This window comes from Pinus tabuliformis, chromosome 4_2 (genome assembly GCF_031772625.1).
Source record: "Pinus tabuliformis cultivar Carrire ecotype Pingquan chromosome 4_2, CPIR1, whole genome shotgun sequence".
NCBI lineage: Eukaryota > Viridiplantae > Streptophyta > Pinopsida > Pinales > Pinaceae > Pinus > Pinus tabuliformis.
Window position 1 is genome coordinate 506,628,297 of NC_142304.1, and position 21,553 is coordinate 506,649,849.

General features: G+C 37.8%; 1 protein-coding gene across 2 annotated transcripts; it reads right to left on the bottom strand.

The window, feature by feature from the left end:
• Nucleotides 1-2,821: 2,821 nt before the first annotated feature.
• Nucleotides 2,822-18,580, bottom strand: LOC149170220 (la-related protein 6B-like). Of its 2 annotated transcripts, none has more exons than XM_089428951.1 (10): nt 17,850-18,580; nt 6,817-6,898; nt 5,420-5,514; nt 5,241-5,312; nt 5,034-5,113; nt 4,846-4,939; nt 3,914-3,961; nt 3,760-3,828; nt 3,500-3,655; nt 2,822-3,403 (listed from the first exon to the last, which is right to left on the bottom strand). In XM_089428951.1, exons 1-10 carry the CDS (start codon nt 18,318-18,320, stop codon nt 3,158-3,160), a joined length of 1,413 nt encoding a protein of 470 aa, XP_089285077.1. In that variant the 5' UTR covers nt 18,321-18,580; the 3' UTR covers nt 2,822-3,157. The 2 variants fall into 2 exon arrangements, with proteins under 2 accessions (XP_089285077.1, XP_089285076.1); XM_089428950.1 differs by having other exon boundaries at nt 3,760-3,840.
• Between the last annotated feature and the right edge of the window lie 2,973 nt (nt 18,581-21,553).

Here is a 21,553-nt window from a genome sequence, read left to right on the forward strand (position 1 = left end):
CCTAGTCAATTCACATCATCTTGAGCCTTCTAATTGGAACACCCTTATATGTGAATACAAGGGAGCCCCATTGTGGTGAAATTTCACTAAATGGTAGGAGTAAGATTGTTGAGGTGACAGTGACAATCCTTCATCATTGTTGGCAGAGTCTTGACTTTCGTCTCATGAGTCCTCTCATGAGGCCTCCGAAATTTTACAACAATAAATACCATTTTGTATTAGCAATTCATCGTATCAATGATAAAACTTATTACACATTGTGTATAGCTAAACCTACCTATTAAAAAGATATGGTGTGTAAATGTTTTATACATACACTACTATATTAACCATTCATCATATCAATAATAAAATCTATTACCCATGGTATATAACTAAGCCTACATATTAAAAGTAAAGATAAAGTTTTTCCTATCACTTTGTTGATTTTAATCATTAAGGAAACTTTTTCTTTGACTTCTACATGTCTAGATATTCCTTTATTCCTTTAGCTTGTAGTAGTCCTTAGCTAGTTTAGAGTTAGAATGTTTGTTCTTTTATAAAGAAAATTTGGGCCTAACGTATCTTTCCCTAGCCTATTAATATCATCTTCAGCCTTCTAATTGGAACACCCTTTTAGGATGAATACAAGGGAACCTCCCTCGTAGTGAAATTTTACTAAATAGGAGGAAGATTGTTGAGGCGACCATGGCAATCCTTCACCATTATTGAGATAGGGTCTTGACTTTCACCTCATGAGTAGTCTTATGAGACCTACTAAATTTTCCAACAATAAATACAATGGTATTAACAATTCATCATATCAATAATAAAACCTATTACACATTGTGTATAGCTAAACCTACCTATATGTCTAGATATTCCTTTATTCCTTTAGCTTGTAGCAGTCCTTGGCTAGTTTAGAGTTAGAATGTTTGTTCTTTTATAAATAACATTTGGGCCTAACGTATCTTTCCCTAGCCTATTAATATCATCTTCAGCCTTCTAATTGGAACACCCTTTTAGGATGAATACAAGGGAACCTCCCTTGTAGTGAAATTTTACTAAATAGGAGGAAGATTGTTGAGGCGACCGTGGCAATCCTTCACCATTATTGACATAGGGTCTTGACTTTCACCTCATGAATAGTTTTATGAGACCTACTAAATTTTCCAACAATAAATACAATGGTATTAACAATTCATCATATCAATAATAAAACCTATTACACATTGTGTATAGCTAAACCTACCTATTAAAAAGATATGGCGTGTAAATGTTTTATACATACACTACTATATTAACCATTCATCATATCAATAATAAAACCTATTACCCATGGTATATAACTAAGCCTACATATTAAAAAAAGATAAGATGTGAACTGTTTTATCCATGAAAATTAATATAAAAAAATCAATCTAATTTTATAAACCATTAATATTAATATATCTTATTAACTTAATATGCCTACATATTTAACAAAATATGGTGCGAAATGTTTTATCCATGCACTGCTTTATTTATAAGAAAATTAATATAAAAAAAATCAATTTAATTTTATAAACCGTTAATATTAATATGTTTTATTAAATTATTAATTAGTTAAAATTTATTAAAACTATATGGTGTAAAATGTTTTATACATGCACTGCTTTATTTATAAGATAAGAAAATTAATATAATTTTATTGACCATTAATATTAAATGAGCCGTAATTATATCTTATTAAATTATTAAATAGTTAAAATTTATGAATTGCCCGCATTAATTATTTTAATTTCCCTAGCCATGGAAATTTATCTTATTTTAATTTCTCTAGCTAAAAAGGAAGATGTTGCTTATAGCACTCCACTATCTTTAAATGAAAAAGGGAAATTTTGTAAATAATAAGCCACTATCTCTAGAATTAAATTAAAAGTTTATAAATTTAAAATCCAAATAAAATGAAAATCTACTTCAAATTACTAGCATTTGAGAATGAAAAGAAAAAGTAAAAGGATAAACATAAACATAGAATTTTATATAGAAAATTGAAGAAATGTTGCATATTGAGACTAATATCATTGTCTTGAATTTATCAGTTGACATGGAGGGAAATAAAAGCTTCGGTGGTTGATCAAAACTGAAGAATTAGTATCATTGAAAAGAATTTTCCCTCGTAAAAAGTTCCAATGCTTTATAAAATGCTCAAATGATATATAATAAAAAATTATATATAAAATGTCAGATTAATATATAATAGAAAAGTCTATATATACTTTTAAAATACCACGCCATGTATTACAAAAGTCTATATATACTCTTAAAATACCACGCCATGTGATAGAAAAGTATCGAGATTAGAAATTGTTTTTTCTCATAAAATAGTTTTCATAATTATTATTGAATTTCTCAGTTGACTGATGCTTTATGGAATATGGGAATATGCTCGGATCCTTTTCCATAAGGAATATGTAATATGCTTGGTTCCTTTTTTGAAAAAAGAAAGGTGTGGGGTCAGATATTTGAAAGATTCATGATAAAATTCAGACATATTTTTCCCTTTTCAACATTATTTTAAAAAGTTGCGCAATGCTGTCTCATCTCCGAGATAAAATTTTCCCCGGAACAATGAAATAAGAATTTCCTCAAATATCCTTTATATTGAAGTCTTTTGGAACCCTCTAGAAAAGCATAGCGTTATTTGGCTGTAAAAGAAAACAACTATTTCTGGAATCAATTATAGAACTACATCTAATAAGGAGATGATGCTCCACAATTATGAGTAAGCTTATATCGATTAAAGCTTAAATGGTGCCTCAAGAAAATCTTAAGAGTAATTACAAAATGCTTTAAGACATATTACACAACTATATCATTCATTTGTATTTTTACTGTAATTAGAGAAGTCCAGTGGCCTTCTGATGCTTTCCAGACCAAAACCAAAACCAATTACATTTGTACAATATTCTTTCTGCTAAGAAGCCTCCTCTTTGAAACAGGAGACAACTAACTAGATAGCCCCACCAACAAAGCCTCTATCAAAATAGTATCTTCGATTAAATAAGAACAAAACAATGATGAGCTGTAAACTGGAAAACTCAGTAGCATCTCTAAGGTGCAAACAATAAAAACAGTTCACAGTAGAGAAATCACAGATTTCCATGTCCCAAAAGCTCATCTACGAAAAATGGTTCTAAACATTACTGTCAGCGAGTGGTCTACCACGACCCATGGTAAAGCCCCGGGTTCCATCTGGCATTCTTGGTCCTGGAGGTTGCTTGACCACAACTTCACTGCTACTAGAACTGCTAGTTGATGCTGAGCCAACTGGATGGCCACGCCCATTACCATGATACTGCCCACGGCCACGAGGCTTCCCTCGTCCCCTTCCCCTGCCTTTTCTTCCTCCATTTCTTTCATTTGGGTGATGCGCGTCTCCCTGATTATTGAAAATTAGATGCATTCCAATATTTTATGAAACCTTGATAGTAGAGATTGATTCTCTTAAAATCTCAAGGAAGAATAAGTAACTCACCTCTAACTCATCATGTCGGTCTGAATGTTGTGCAGTAACTTTCGATTGTTTATCATTTCCTGTGTCAGATGTGTTGTTCACATCTTCCTCTTCACCATGTCCATGTCCATCAGCATTATCCAATTGCCGTCCTTTTGTTGGGTGTCCATACTTACCCTGCAACAGGGAAAATCAGTATTGCACTTTTCACACTAAAGCTGAATCAAACTGTTAACATAACACAAACGACCTATACAAACAAGAAATAAAAGCAGGAATACCATCCGCTTTAAAAGCAGTTGCACTCGAAGGCCACTTCTCCAGTTTCCTCCATCATTTAGATCAGCAACCTGTCCAGAATTCTAACACGTGAAACTTCAATCCATGAATACAACACAAAGTACAGGCAATGATGCAAATCATAAATTGACTTACAGCTTTCTCAGCTTGTTCAACAGTCTCATACTCCACAAGTGCGTGCAGCTAAAAAGACACCCAAGTGATAGCACTCAGAACCACTATATATAATCAAGTTACGATTATCATCATAGTAAAAAGACACCCAAGTGATAGCGCTCAGAACCACTATATATAATCAAGTTACGATTATCATCATAGGGAAAGCTCACTAATGATCACGCACACATTATTCACATATAAACATTTTACAACACCCGATTACAACAGTGCCACTCTTTCTTGGCAACGAAGTTATGAAGATGGAAAATTTTAAGAGCTAATATTTGAGCAGGTGGGCTAAATTTCCATGAATTTTCTTAAAAAAGAGATAATATTCGAGCAGGTGGGCTTATTTTCCAGGAATTTTCTAAAAAAATCGCCAATTTCCATTTTTTTATAGAGAATATATATAAAATAATTATAAATTTCAATAATTTTACAAATGCATCAATAAACATTTTATAAATGCATCAATAAACATTTTATTTATAATTTGCAACATTATATAGAGAATATAAATAAAATAGTTATAAATTTGAATAATTTTACGAATACATCAATAAACATTTTATAATTTGCAAATTAGGTAATAGCAAGATTTGCCAATGTTTTTAAATTTCAAGATAATTTGTCAATTTCCATTTTTTATAAAAAAATTGATTCACCCAACTTTTACACTATAAAATTATTTTAAATTAAAAATCGCCAACATTATATAGAGAATATATATAAAGTAGTTATAAATTTGAATAATTTTACAATACATCAATAAATATTTTATAGTTTGCATATTAGGGACCAGCAAGATTTGCCAGTGTTTTTAAATTTCAAGATAATTTTCTATCCTTAAAATTTTCCCTGGTTATGACTAGGTGTGACTCGGCGTCATCAAGCAATATGTCAGTTACCTTGCTGCTGACAAACATATCATTCCTGTGGGCCTTCATTGAAACTTGGCCCGAATCGTACCTTTGAGGTTGGAAAACACGCACAAGTTTTACACTGCAAACTCAGGAGGAACATTTAGAAAATAGCAATGGTCAATAAAATTTAACGGTTTAAATGTGAATAGAAACTGGTTAATTAGATTGCATACCTGCCAACAGCACCAAAAAGTTTCTCCAGATTTTGGATAGAATAATCACTGGGCAGATTTTCTGCAACAACAGTGCGGGACTGCAAAACCAAATAGTATAATATCAGATAACACAGATGACCATATATAAGAAACAGAATCATAACAACTCGGCCACTACTGCTAATATTATGAGGCAAAACAAATACAGACTACTCAAAGCACTACCTGCACCTCCTCAATGTCATTATCTGTCAACGGGTGAAGTCTCCTCACTTTCTTCCCATCTTCACTAACAACCTTGTAAAATGCCATAAATTATGAAATTTTCATTATTACTATTGTAGCTTCATTTATATTTTCATCTAATGAGAGCATTACTAAAATTATTAAGTCCAACAATTTACCAGTTGCGAAGATGTCCTCAATGCAGCTGCCACCAAAGAATGATTGCTAACAAGGCTTTTTACTTTCCTGAAAGATGCCACAACCGGAATAGGAACTGGCCAAAGCAAAGTATCAGAAATCTAATAAAGACCAGCATTCTATTTCTGAAATATCATTACTAGCTACAGTAAGATTATTATTTGGGATATACACACACACAAATAGAGCCAAAGCCCTACGATTGCTACAATCAATTGCATACATAATCCCTCAGATACTCTTCTGTAGATTGATTTTTAAATTGAAGATACTTTGCATGACGTGTTGATGATTCAAATGAGTCGATGCAGTCTAAAGCATTAAGCAAAAATAAGCGTAGAACCAAATCCTTGCATCATAAATATTACTGCTAGACCACATTTACTTGTATATTGCAACCTTCGATGATTTCAACGACCCCTAACAAACATCATTTCCAAATTGACACATTCTGCACTCCAAAATGTTCGTCCAGCTTTCACTATACTCTATTGCATATTCCTTCCTCTGTGTTAGATGTATTGTTTATTTTTTGACATTAACATAGGGTAATATCTTAAACCTATAGTAGTAACCGTGATAATATTACTGCTAGTTGGCAATGAAAAATATGTGAATCGAGTTTTTAGTAAATCAACATTAGCAATTCTATACAATTGACAGTTTTTGGGTAAAAGGTAGCCTCTAATTAAGCAAAACGCAAAGTTACACAGACTAGACAAGCTGATAATGCCTGGGAACATAGGCCAGTCAGTTGACAGTTAACAATGTTGGCAAGCTTCGAGCTGCAGCCAAGTAATATAAGCTACTTCCATGGTCGACTACCAGAGAACAAAAACCTGCCATAAAAAGTCAAAAAAAAGTTTGGCAAAAAGTCTATATGCATATACTGAAGCAATTTGATCAAGCAATGCATGCTAGTGTCCTCATCCCAAGGTATTTATCAGAGTTGGCAGTAAAGAAACAGATAAGCATAGTCCTCCTGTTTCCATGTAATGCTCTTGAAGGTTTCATCCCCCCCTCCCCCCACTGTGGTTAAAATTCTTGGCTTGGTTTCTAGTTAGGTGGTCTGCAGGAAGGATTTTGTTTCGCACCAAGGACTATAGACATTTGTAATCAGTAAATCTCATCTCGCATGTCAGGTCATTTTCCATTGTCTTCTGAATACTATGTATGTATATTGATTCTAGCCTTCCAATCTGCTGGCAAGCCCAGCCTTTTGGCTTTACTGTTGGGCTAAAGCCTACCTGTGATAGAAGTATTTTCTTCTACCAAAAAAGAAAAGATAAAGATACGCAGACAGTTTTCACCCAGGAAACATAATGTATAAAGAATGGAAATTGACAAAGACCATCTCAGAAGAAATGAATTCTCTTACCAAATCCTTCTGGATCCTTCTTCACAAACTTCATCAAATATTTGTCAGTGGGCAGATTTGAATCACTAAAATAGAACTCAACCTGCACAATTTTCAAGTAGACAGAATTAGGAAAGTTCTCATCATATGAATAAGCCTTGATTTGAAATTAAATGTGTTAGTGAAAAACTTATCCTAAAAGTGTGCTGTTGATGGGTTTTAACAATAAAAGGTTATTAATGGCAATATGTATGACAAACTAATACATGCACGCACAATAAAACTTGAAACCATATAACATCAACTGCAGATTCTTGCAATAAGAATGTTGCAAAACCATTCCACTAGCCATGGCCAATGCATTTAGCATTGCTATTAACTCGCATTTAAATGTTTTATGCATTAAAACAATGTCCTGTGGCCTCCTTTAAGAATCGACAAATCTTGATAAATATTTTTCTTCGTAAAGAAGACATCGTTTGGAAATGAAGATCCCAAACAGGGCTTCATTATAGAAAGGCATTCATGAATTAGGGGTTTCATACTAAACAACAATGTTCCACTCATAACATGCCATTAATCCATAACAACCTTTCAGAACACTCATTTAAATTGTCCCATCATTTGGTACATGACTCCTCCCTGCAACCTCCCATGGCAGCTGCCCTCCAAGTGTAGTCTCCAAGCCCTCAGCAGTTGACCAATCACCAAACCCTCACATTTATCACTCTTACACAGGCAATCCCAACCATTGAGAATAAACTTGTGTTCTTGAAGTTCAAAACTTTGACCCATGTGATAAAATAAAATAAAATAAAAACATGCCTAGCCCCATTCTACTTACCTTTAAGGTTTTCCACAAACTCCTCCCTCCTTGTTCAGTGGTACTGTCAATATATTTCACATATATAATTACTTTCTTTCACTTAACTACACTTTAACTAGTCCCTTTTCAAGTTTCTCCCACCAAATAACTAAAACTTCTCAAGGGTCTCCTTGTGATTGTAAAATCCTCCATTATTGACATTAAAAAAATCTATCACCCTTTTCGTACTTGAATTCAGAGCTGGAAAAATGAGAGAACTTTAAAGGTAGCATTAAGATCCCTTTCAAGATGGCATTTTTTCATGGCTATTTGGAAAGTTTAAACATTGATGTCTTTTTTTCGTGGCCAAAGGAGAAAACATACCAGGAGAAAGAGTTCTGTATGTTTTTCAGGACATACCAATGAAAGGAAGCGTGTATTTCCAGAAGGAACCTCTTCCCAAGCAGTGGCAGTAAGATTATTGAGGGGATTAGCAAAAGCATGGAAGAACACAAGCTTACTTTAAAATAATGAAGGTTGCAATTTATTTCAAGACATAAAGATGATTTTTGGCCATAAGGAGTCGTCGTGTCGTTCAAGAGATAATATAAGAATCTTTTGTGGATAAAATCAACCTAAGATTGAGAAATAAAAAAAGCAAAGGGAAGGTTCCTGTTGATAAAAAGAGAAAGGAGATAAAGGAGGTGGTTTTGTTGCTGAGGGATTCTCCCAGGATTGAAGTTTCAGGATCTCAGAGAAAAGGCTCTAGGGTTGAATATCTAAGGGAGGAAGAAGCTATCTTGCAGAAAAAAACCAAATTCTTCAAAACAGATGGGCAGAGTGTGGTCTCAGATTCCAGCAGTTTGAACTCTTTACAAAACTTGGAAGCTGGGATTATGAACCTATTAAGAAATGTCACTTGAGGTCGATGGCTAGACAGGAACAGATGGAGCAGGTGTTAGCACAACAGTTGGATGGAGGACCCAACCAAGCCTCCTCTCTTCATCAAGGTCAACGAAGTTCTCATCTCTCTTTAGCACAGCACATAGCAAGATAGGAAAACAAACCACCATTGTCTCTTACAGCAAGGAAAGCCTACCTGAAGGTTAAAATATGATCTCTCTTTAAATATAACCAGAACAATGATTGTATACTGCCCATTGATACTCCAGAGTCCACTAGATAGTCTGTCACAATAGATCTGATAAATTTTATCCTGAAAATCCAAAATCCAAATGAGGGTTTATTTTCCTTAGATTCTTGGATTTATTAAATTACTGTTTTCATGCATGAAATATATAAAATGCAGAAAACAGAGAACAGAGCAAAATACAATCACTCAAACCCATAATAACATAGGATATGATCTGGGAAACCCTTTCGGGAGAAAAACCAGCTAGAAGGTGAGGCTGCTCTGCTCTCTCTCTCTGAATGGAAATGGATGCAATCCCAAACAGTGAAACATGTGCCCCATGGACAGCTACACTACACAAACCCTCTTTGTTTGCTCTCTTTCTCTCTGTCCACTCTCAGCTACTTTGTTCATCTATGGAACAAAATGCACTCCAATGAAATGTAACCCCTTTTCCTCATAGTGGCCCAATTAAAACACAGCCCGATAGCCTACTAATGGTTAAGTTGACTCCAACTCAACTAGAGTTACAATTTTGACTCTTCTAGAGTCTTCCTCATAGCGCCATGTGGCTAGCTCCCTTTCCATGAGCAACGGTAAATGGTAAAAGAACTGATGTGGCATCCTCTCAAAATATGGTGGGCAATTTTGATAAGCCAACTTCCAGGAGGCATAGCTTTATCATACAAGCTCAACTTTTAGGTGGCATAATTTCTCATGTGAGCTCTGATTGAGGCAACTCTTGTGCAGTTGGAAAGGTATCGGTGTGTAGATTATGGAATCTAGGTCTATAGCAAGGTCTGGACCACAAAAAGGGATCATTTTGGCCTCAAAATGACTCCTAAAGTTTTTCCCCTAAAATTTTCCAAACTGGGACTGCCAATAAACATGACTCTACATGCCAATTCCTCCAAATTTTCCACTCTAAAAGCATCAGTATGGATTACATATTGATCCAATCCAAACTAATTTAAGGTCGGGGAAGGCATCATCTCTTAGAGCAAGGAAGGCCCACCTGAAGGTTAAAAATATTCCTTCTTTAAATATAAAAGGAGTTTTGGATCTCCCCAAGAGAAAGAATCCCTTGGGAAAGATTGCTAAATTCCATTTTTCCACACTAGCGTTTTGGTGTGGTGATAGAATGAAAGGACCCTGGAAAAGGAGGATGTTAATCTTCTGAAGTCAGCTATTGCAATTGAGTTTTATCCAAAAAAATCGAAGATGGATTTCACATGATGAACAATATGGACCTTATTACCAAAGAATAGAGTTTTGGGATGACAACCTGGACCAGCCTATTTTTCGGGATAGGAATATTATATGGGCAGAGACATTAACTTTGTACTTCAGGAAAGGAATATTTGGAGAGAGGGAAGTAGCTCAGATCCTTTGGCTGACTTCTTATCTTCAAGATTGAAGAAAAAAAATTGTGATAGTGAACCAATGGAAATTACTCCAACATGGACAAACACTGGGAAAGGCATAGAAGGAATAGGGAAGAAGCTAGATAGACTTCTGATGTCAGAAGGAATGCAAGGATAAGAGCTTGGACAGGTACAGAAGCATTCTCAGATCATAAACTTATTCTTTTGCAATTGGATTAGGGGAGGAAGAAATCTCCTTCACCAACCAAATTTAATCCCTCTTGTGCAGCTGATGAGGAATACAAAAGTTGATCACTATGGTCCTGAAACCCTACAGTGAAAACAAGGATCTTTCAACAATGAAGCAGAAGCAAGAAAATTTGGTAAAGGTAAAAAAAGCTTCTACACAGTGGGAAAAAAGTTTATAGCTTCCACAGAAGGGATGGAGAAGATAGAAGGTAAGTTAAAAAAGGTTTATGAGAATTATGCATGAAGTCTCATTGCTAAGGAATAACAAGAGGAGGTTAAACTTCTGGGAGTAGAGAAGAGGCATTTGTTGAAATTCAAGGATAGATGGAGAATCAAAAGCAGAGTAATCTTGTTGAAAGAGGAGATGGTAACACCAGGTATTTTCACAATTATGCCAATATGAGGAAATGTCAAAACACTATTTCGGAGTTCAAAAAATCAAGTGGTGGACTAGCTAGTTCTTTTGAAATCCTGTCAAAGAAGACATTATATACTTGTCTATACAAAGTGCTTCAAAGGGAAAATATAGCAGGAGTAGTACCTATATATCCCAGTAGTTTCCAAGGTTTCTTACTCAGAATTAAAGAGAGTAGTTAATAGAGGTGTCAAGAGAGGAACCAAAAAATGTGGTGTTCTACTGTCAAAAACACAATCCCCGATCCAGATGGACTACCAATAAGACTCCTTTATGAGTTTTTATGATTTGATGGAAGTTGGGAGCTTTCAAGGCCACATTCTCAGAAGTATTCCCTAAAATGGATCACTCGAGACATGTGAAGACTTTAGACAAGACTTTAGACCCGTCTCTTTGCATAATGTCACTGCCAAAGTAATAGCATTGAGGGTAAATTCTACTATGTCTGAAGCAATAGCAAGACAGCAATTTGGTTTCCTGAGTAGAAAGCAGATTCACGACATTGTCAGAATTACGCAAGAGGTTTTCCATAGTGTCAAAGCAAAAAGAAGACCTCTGTGTTCAAAGTCAAATTAGATCTCTTCAACGTTTACAACGGGGTAAGCACCCTCTAACTCACATTAATTTTGTTTCATGTAATAGGGTTTCCAGTTGCTCTACAAACTAGACTGAATCATGTATGAGAGTTGTCTCACTTGCTATTTTAATTAATGGTGCCTCTCCTTAAGCCTTCAAAGAGAGCTTAGGTAGGGTTGTCCACTCTCCTCTTAACTATTCCTACTAGTAGCCAAAGGAATGAGCAGATAATAGATATACAAGTCATTTAAAGTCTACAGGAACTTTAAAAGTGATTTTGGTCTCAGGTGTGTAATTAACTCTTCGTGGATGATGTGATATTGTTGAGATGGAACACTAAGAGATGCTAAAATAATTCAAAAGCCCTAAAGCTATTCTATGAAACAATGGAACTGGAGGTGAAAGCTCAGAAGTCAAAAAAAAAGTCAACAGCCCTGCTCAATGGCATGAAAATGCAATCTGGATGGTCCTCCCCTTCCAAGTTTCCAGGTATATGATTTAGACTTGAGGCTAGGATACCTACGGTTTCTAATAAACCCTATTGCTTACGGGCAAAAAGACTAGTTGTGTCTAATTGAAAAATTGGAGAAGAGGGTTTAAGGTATGGTGCAATAAATGACTTTTGTTAGAAGGCAAGGTAATGCTGCTGAAAGCTGTGCTGGAGGCAATACTGATATATTTGTTTTCTAAGGCCTATATTGCAAAATACATTATCGACAAATATAGGAGATTGTGCTTCAAATTCTTGTGGAAAAGGGCGTAGATAGAAAAGCATGGCTCTGGTTTCTTGGAAAAAGTTGTCAAGACTGAGGGCAAAAGGAAAAAAGGTTTCAAAAACCTTTCTATTTAGGAAATCTCTTGCTGCAAAGAGTGACAGTTTTTAACCTCATAACGGCACTAGCAAATGGTGGTGGAAGAAAAATAAAAAGACCCTTTTACAATGGGGAAGGAAGACGCGCGAAGGAAGGTAATACTGGGGTTGGATCCATGGCTGGGAGGGAAGGATATCTACATGTTATATGATGAGCTGAGGTGCTACCTAAATCAAAAAGGAATATCACAATTATCGGGTGTTCATGATCAAGATGGTGATTCACTTTGGAACTCAGGATGTGGAAGATAGCTCAATGCTTGGAACAGAGATGGGTAGATGAACCTTCTTATGGTTGGTCTTGTCATACAGTATATTAACCTCAGGTAACTGCACATCAGATCCTTGTAGGAACCAGGTATTTATTTTCTTTGCAAAGCAGAAATTCGCAGTGTACAGCATCTCTTTATGGAGTGTTGTTTTGCTAAACATGTATAGGAGGATGCTATTTCCTTGATAAGGGAAAGAAGATGGGCAGGGGTGTTAATTTTAGGTATGTTCTATGCTTAGAGCAATTTATTTCAATTTTCACAGTTAGCTCAATATCTTTTCCAGATTCGCAATCACATCAGCATAATAGTAAATTGCAGATAGAACATAAACATAAATCGCAGAAGACAAGCCAAGACAAGAGGACACAAAATGTGGCGCTAGCCAGGGGAAAACCCCAATGTGGGGAAACTCTTGATCAATTCTTCTTATATGTTCTTCAATAGTTCAGCACAGAGAGAGATAGTACATATACAACAGAGGTCAACACTTTGACTTATCTAAATAGAAGCATAGATCATCTCTAAGAAGATGATACATGAGGTAGCTGAACTCAGTTGAAGACATGCTGCTTCAACTGATTCTCCAAGGTGACTCCATCACCATGCTGCACCTATCATTGTGCTGCACCTCATCATCATGCTGCACCTCACTGCGCTGCACCATGCTGCACCTATCATCACCATGATGCATTTCATCATGCTTCACTAATCATGACTATACCCATCATTGTACTGCATCATGTTCCATTGATGTGCTGTACCAATGCTGCACCATGTCCAGCAACACTGATCTACACCATGCTGCACCATTACTTCTGTCATGCTGCCACACTGCTTTAGTCATGCTGCCACACTGCCTTAGCTGCTGGCTATGGCCTATGGCCTAGCCCAGCAGCAAGATAGACTATGATCCCACAGTCTTAGGATACACACAAGACTGTCATCAACATGTACAATGCTGATCTGTGTGTTATAGGAGCTTCTTCTCATCAAGATAGGGAGGTTTCTCATTGCTGTAGCAGTTCCTTTAGCCAACATAGTATAGCCCTTCTAAACTGCTGATAAGAACCTCTTGTGACAGCAATTAGGATCTCCTCATAAAACATCTGAAGAGACCTCTCATATCAAACTGATCCAAAACCCCAACACAAGTCGCTAATGGAGAGAATACATACTTCTGCACTTCTATTCGTGGGAAGTGTTTTGGTCACTGGTTAGGGCTCCCATTGTAACCTACAGCAACCAAACAATCATACCCAAAACACACCTTAAATTATGCGGCCTCCTCTCCTCTCCAAGTTAAGTGACCTTGCTGTTTGAGCAGGCACCTACAACTCCTTGTATAGGGATGTTTGACCCTCGAAACAGTACCTACAGGCCTGCAGCCTAATCAAAACAGGAAGGTCCCTTACTCAGCCTGTTTCAGGATGATATCCCTCTAGCCCAGAACAGTCCCTAATTATTGCAGCCCTTCAGCAAGGTACTTCAGCCCTTCTTCCAGCACTTGGTCACCTGAAGTTGGCCTCCAAACGTCCCTTCAAAAACTCACTGGCCGGTCTTCCTTACTGCAGTTAGGGCATCCTTTAGACAGCGAGTTAGGGAGCCTCTTTGCTGCGGTTAGGGTCACCATTGGGACAGGGTATTAGATGGGGGTTGTCTTCCTTGATAGCGTAGATGATTAGGGCATCTCTTCTTTACAACATGACTGCGTCCTCTAGGTCATGCATAGAGTTGTCATAAGCTAGGGCTGTGCTAGGACTGCATTTAGACTTCATGTTTAGGCTCCTTTCCCCCTGCGTCTAGGGCTCCCTCCTCTTAGACTTATCTTCCACTAAAACCCAAAACAAGTGGAGAGAAATCAACACTGAAGTGTGTTTTGAAATGACTATCAAGTCATCTCCTTTTATACTAAAACGTTGAGCACACGTGGGATTTATTTGGTTGTTGGCCGACCTTGACGAATTGTCCCACAGCACAAATAAATTCATATCTCCATGAATACTTATCAGAATTGGATGATCTTTAGATCAATCCTATACCTCTCGATGAGAGGGATCCAAGAAAAATATCAGTTGCCATGAATAAGATGACCCACATGGAGTTTGGCCCTAGTTGTCAATTTTAACACTCCCTCTCAACTAGGGAGAACTCCATCCGCTGATCCATCTGCCAGACTATATGACCTCTGCCATCAGTACCCTGCACTGCGCAGCTCTGCTCTGCTGAACCATGAAGAAGAAGAATTGCTTGAGAATGTCTCGTACCATTCTCTATTGACCCAAAGTCAGTCCCATATGAAGAGAGTGTGTCATACCACTCTTACTGATCCCAAATCAGTGCCAAGAGAGAGTGAGTTATATCACTCTTGATGACCTGAAATCAGTTTCATTGATCCCAAATCAATATCACAAGAGAGTGTCTCAAACCACTCATACTGACCCGAAGTCAGTTTCATTGATCCTAGATCAATATCAAAAGAGAGTGTCTCAAACCACTCATATTGATCCCAGATCAGTTCCAAGAGGGAGTGAGCTATATCACTCTTATTGGCCCGAAGTCAGTTCCAATTGATCCCCGATTAATGTCGGTCATCCTAGCATAGGGAGTACAGTAGATACACGATGCATCCATCGATATTACTATGGTCCCTAACCCCATTTCCCTACTCATTGGCCAAATGAGAGGTACTTCCCATGAGTCCCAAACTGCATGGGTAGGATGCCTCGATAGGAGAACCACTCATCCTGTCCATAAGACGCCACGGGGTATCACAGGGAAAGGCTGAACCATTCAACCTGTACACAGCGCACCATTAGGGGAGGGTGAGTAGCCCTATGGTCGCTTGTTGCTCCAAGAAGTACCCCAAGCCCCCCAGAGCTCCTAGAGCTCAATGCATGCATCATACAGGACCCTCATAAAAGGGTCTCTCAACGACTCCAAGTCGTTCTGGAAAGTCACAAATTTGACCTTTCCCCGAGGCTTCAACAGAATGTCTGCGACCTGCACATCAGTCCCAATGCGATGGAGCCTTCTTGCTCATCGATGTACCATATCCCAGATAGAGTGGTACCTGATGTCTATATGCTTGGAGTGATCATAACACACGGAATTCCTCAACAATCGAATCCCCCTCTCGTTGTCACAAAAAACACGGTGGTATCCATCATGTGTCAAACAACTCACTAAGGAGCTCCCGCAACCAGGCAGCTTCACATGAGGTCATACTCGTAGCTATGTATTCGGTCTCAGCAGTGCTTATAGCAACCGACTTCTGCTTCCTTCTCATTCAGGATATCGAAGCAAAACCCAAAGAGAACCAGCACTCAGAAGTGCTCTTGTGATCCTCCACACTGCCTACCTAATTAGCATCAGAATAATCATGTAGCTTCACATTTCCGACAGTGTATCTCAATCCATGAGAAATTGTGCCCTGAAGATATCTCAAATGATTATTGGCACCAATCCAATGAGACTCAACCAAATATGAGCCCAACATGCTAACTGCAAAACATATATCCGAACGGGAGTTCATCAAGAACATCAATGCTAGTATGAGTTTGTGAAACTCAGAGGCATTTCCCAAATCAGGTCCGACATCCCTACCACATAACTTCTGAAAGTTAAGATCCATCGAGGTAGTCACGGACTTGCAGTTCATTATTCCAAATCCAGAATCCAACTCCCTCTTACTTTTGCAAATGAGAGGGTCTGCACCTATCAGAAAGAGGTCGTCCTCATAAGGTGCCAATATGAGAGGTCTATCATCCACAACCTTCAAGCAATGGTTTGAATCGGCTTCACTCCTAGTGAATCTCAGCTTCATCAAACAGCTATCAATCCTCTCACATTAAGCTTGGGATGTTAGCTCTAAATCATAGAGAGCTTTCTTCAGCCTGCATACATGAGATTCCTGATCATGAGTCTCAAAGCCCTCGGGTTGTTCCAAACCTGTGGAACTGCTACATGAGTGGAATGGTCCCCTTGTAAGATTTTCCTTCAGTACATCTCGGACATGTACCTTCATGCTCTTCTTGAATTCAAGCATCCTTATCACCATCCGACTCACATCGGGTAGGGCCCCATAGTAAAGTAGACCTCTGGTGCTATAGATCAGATGTGTCAACTGACATGGTGCTATAGGAATTAAAACTAAATATGGAATTAAGAAATTAATAAGGATGCACGCTCCCATGTTTCCCCCGCTTTTGGGACAGGGCTATGCCTAGGGAAAAGTTTCCCCAGAGAAAGGAGACGCTTCTAGGCATCCCCCACTAAAAGGGGGATTTTGGGGGATCCCCCCACGAAAGGGGACTTCTTGACATCCCCCGAAATTTTTGCCTATAAAGACTTAAAAAATGAAAAAGAAAAATATCTCAAAATATAAAAAAAACCTCACCTCACTTTCACTTTTATTTGCCTTTTATTCCCTTCCATTCCTAGATATATAAAAAAAACCCTACCTCACTTTCATTTTTATTTTCTTTCACTTTCACTCTCCTTGATGCTGGCTTTATTTTCAAATGTTCATTGTCCATTGTTAATTTTCAGTTTTAACTTTCGAGTCTTGACTCTAGTTGTTAATGACCTCAACCTGAGTCTTTGACATGTCACTCTTTCAATTCAAGTAATTTCAATTTACAATTTTAGACTTCAGTATTAAATTTAAATCGATGTATCAAAATTTTATTAAATGTGTTTCATTTATGGTATAAATGAATAGATTTCATTAATAAAACTGAATCATGTTTATTATCATTCACAAATTCAAATTCAGTACTATTTTACATTGCACAGCAATGAATGGAACATTGCTTAAAAGATAAATATTTATATTTCCGCATATAAATCTGCAATTTAACTCTACTTGTCTGAGTGAAATTAATGTGGATTGCCATTGTTTGTGTAAGTTTATGTTTGATTATTCAATGCAGTAATTTTACCGAATACATGTATGCATTCGAATGGTGATAAGTTTCTCATGGCCCGAAATTATTAAGGGTTTGTTTTCCCGTACCGTGGTTGAGTTATCCATAGATGAGTGCGTCATATGTATCCTATTCTACAGATACAAAGCCCTCTGCAATTTTGTCCAAAAATGGCGTCTCTCTTGAAATTACATCTAAGAGAGCACTTCAGAATCACCGACTTTGAAGCCTTGATAGAATCATGATCGAAGCTAAATGTAAATTTTCTCACAGAGAACATAAAATGGCAAAGGCAAGAAAGTAGACTACGATCTAGGTCAAATTTAGACCTCTCTGGATAAATGTCTTAACTAGAGTAACACACATAAGATTCAAGATAAACTTTGAAGGTTGAAAACGTAAAATGCATAAGAACAAGAGTATACATAAGGAGCCTTGCATGTACCTGCTGAACGACCTTTTGTTTCAATTCCTCGGTGAGGACGGCCTTTGAGGAATGAATGGGGGCAGCCGCACTCTCCGCCTCGGACGCCAAGACCTCCTGCTCAAAAAACTGCTCTGGCAGTGGACGTTCAGTAAAGCTTGGCAAAATCGGTCCTCCGACGTGAACGGCAGCTTGCGCTCTGGGAACAAACACGGGAGCTTCAGCGTTAAGCTTGCTCGACGACAAGCTTTTCTCAAAAAGAGCCGACGAAGACGAAGACGAATACGACAACGAACTTTTTTCAAGAGCAGCCGACGAAGAGGACGACGACGCCTCTGTGCTCGCGTTGGAGTTCTCAGAACATTTCCCTAGGAGACCGTCGTCCATTGGGGTTTCGACCGAAGAAACTTCTCCATGGATTTCCATGGGTTCCGTATCGATGGAGGGTTGATTTTCAGAGGTTTTGGAGTCGTCTCCCACTGGCTCCGCCATGGATCCTGTGCAAACAAACCTCAGCTGCCTCAGACGTGCCCGCGAGATGTCTACTGCATTTATCGGGCAGTCCGCAGGAATCGAACCCACGACCCGGGGAAGCTGCTGAGGCTTTTTCCTCCGCCCTGACGGTTCGCCCCGCCTTCGAGAAAGTCTGAAGTTCCTGCTCCGACGAATAAAAATCGAGGTGCTTCCTAGCACCTGGTCACATGGAGGCTGGGGAGCCTGGTCTTGTTTCCCTTTCTGGAATGACGGCAAAAGGATTTTACATCAAATTATTTTTATATGGTGGCAATGGAATTTTTAACATTATAGGATGCCAATGGATTTTTAAAGTCAAATTTAACATTAATATATTTATGTTTTTTCATTTTGTTTGGCACCGTCACATGGTTCATGCCTATCGTATTGCTAGACCTACTGGGACATTGTCATCACCTTACGTGTCATAACAAAATTTGGACTAATGGTCTTACGTGTCAAAGAAATTTGGATCAAGGATCTTACGTGTCAAGGAAAAGGACCTCACTCTAAATTTAGATTAGTGACAAATCGATATCATTATTCTATTGGTCCATTTGACATCTATCCCGCAAGTTTCAAAGCATGGCCTTCCCTGATTAGAATCAAGTCTTGTTCTAGAAATGTGACTTTAGAATCCAATTTTACACCCTACTTCTTGAGCCAATTTTTCATTCATTCATGTGTAGGATTAGAATCTCTCCATTTTTCTGTAGGTGTTTGTGAGGTAAGTTCTTAATTTTTTTATTTAAATATAAGTTTTTAATGAGATATTTGGCTGCTCACAATGATGAGGTTACGAGGATAGGCATTCTCTCACCACGAAACACTCACAATTAAATTTCCAAATGTTTTGGTTCTTGTTAGGTCATAAGTTGTTTGGGTATGGATAATTTAGTGGCCAAATTGAAAAATCTTAAGTTGGTGGTGTGTAGATGGATCTCCAATAAAAAAGCCCAATTGAGAAAGGAATTAGAAGACATTGTGGCTGAAATGGATTATATTGTAATACCTGTTGCAGAAAGGCGTTTACCTAATGAGGTACATCACAGGTTGGTGGAACTACAAAGGCGTAAAACGTATATCCTTCTAATGCAGGAAAAAGAATGGGGGTTGAAGAGTAGGGCAATTTCGATTTATTGTGGAAAATAAATAAATAAATAAATAAATAAAATAAAAAATAAAAAATAAAAAAATTAATAAAATAAAAATAAAATAAAATAAATAAATAATTTCTGAGATTTGCCTCTAATAGAAAACATCGAAACTCCAGTGGGGAGATGGAGGATGGAAATGGCCACAACGCTGTCAGGACATAAGAGATCCAGAAAATGGCAGCGAAATATTTTGAAAAATTCTACAGAGCAAATGATGAGGCAAAGATTGAAAATCAATTGTCCTTCATTGATCTCTTCCCACAAATGTTTAATGAACAAGATAACAATCAGGTGGAAGCCCAGGTCACCTTGGAGGAATTGGTACAAGTCATAAAGTCTTTCTCCAAAGACAGATGCCTAGGACTAGATGGATGGATAGTGGAGTTTTTTTACACTTCATAGACATTATGGGTCAGGACCTCTTGAGGATGGTGGAGGAATCTAGGTCACATAAGAGAGTTTAACGCACCATAAACGCCACATTTATTGCACTCATTCCAAAAATCACTAAGCCCGGGACCTTCTCGGAGTTTGGGCCCATTTCACTCTGCAACTTGGTGTATAAGTTGATCTCAAAAATTATAGCCAATAGAATCAAGAGATGCCTCTCTAATCACATTCCTCCTGTAAAATTTGGTTTCCTTCATAATAGATATATTCACGAAGTGGTTGCGATAGAATAGGGAGTTGTACATACTATCAAGACTCACAACAGGGATGCTACACTTTATAGACATTATGGGTCAGGACCTCTTGAGGATGTTGGAGGAATCTAGGTCACATAAGAGAGTTTATGGAATCATAAACGCCACATTTATTGCACTATTCTGAAAATTACTGAGCCCAAGACCTTCTCGGAGTTCAAGCCCATTGCACTCTGCAACTTGATGTATAAGTTGATCTCAAAAATTATAGCCAGTAGAATTAAGAGATGCCTCTCTAATCACATTCCTCATGTACAATTTGGTTTCCTTCATAATAGATATATTCACGAAGCGGTTGCCATAGCACAGGAAGTTTTACATACTATCAAGACTCACAACAGGGATTCTATTATCTTGAAACTTGACCTTCACAGGGCATGCGACAGCGTGGATTGGTCCTTCCTATACTTAATATTACATAAGGTTGGCCTCTATGTCAATACGGTGGAATGGATCATGGCCTATATCCAATCAGTTACATATGTTGTTTTGATCAATGGGAAATCGTCGGCCTTCTTTTGTGCCCACAAAGACCTTAGACAAGGATGCTCCCTTTCGCCTCTGTTGTTTTTATTAGTTATTGAAGGTTTGAGCAGGAGACTTCTACTAAACAGTAGTTGTGGGCTATTCACAGGTATCCAAATCACTAGAAAGGTAATTATTACTCATTTATTGTTCGTAGATGATGTATTATGCTTTGGGAAAGTTTCATTTGAACAATGGTCGCATTTACTTGACATTATATTGGCTTTTGGGGAAGCATCTGGCCTGAAAATAAATACTTCCAAATATGAACTTATATATACATCGGAAGACTAGTGATCAGGTGCTCAAAAATCAAAGTTGTCGGATTGGTGTGGAACATGAACGACCACATAGTGCTCGTCGTCCTGAGTTCGGCGCAACTTGTTTCGTGCGAAATGAACACCATATGCTCCTAGAATCATGTTCTATTTGCTTTCCCAAACAAACGGATTTTTGCAAAATGTGACAACCCATTCAGTAGTCTGTACTGTTGACATGGCGCTAACTGTGCATGCCTACGTGGCAGGGTGACTGTGAAAATGGTGGGTTTTTCCTCCAGCGAATGGCAGGGTGCCAAGTGGCACAATTCGATTGGTCCAAGATGGCGAGTTTTCATTGGGCACAGTGTTTTGGTGGTGGCCAATCATAGGCTGTCGATGATGTGAGTTTTACACTGTGACCTGCGTTGATTAGCGCTACTGTTAGCCCAATACTCACGTCGGTCTACTTTTGAAAGTTTTTATAAAAAGAAACGAAGTTTCACGTCTAGAAACTTCTAGTGGCGATGTTTTGGATGTTCATTTGGTTGGATAAGGGCCGAGAACTC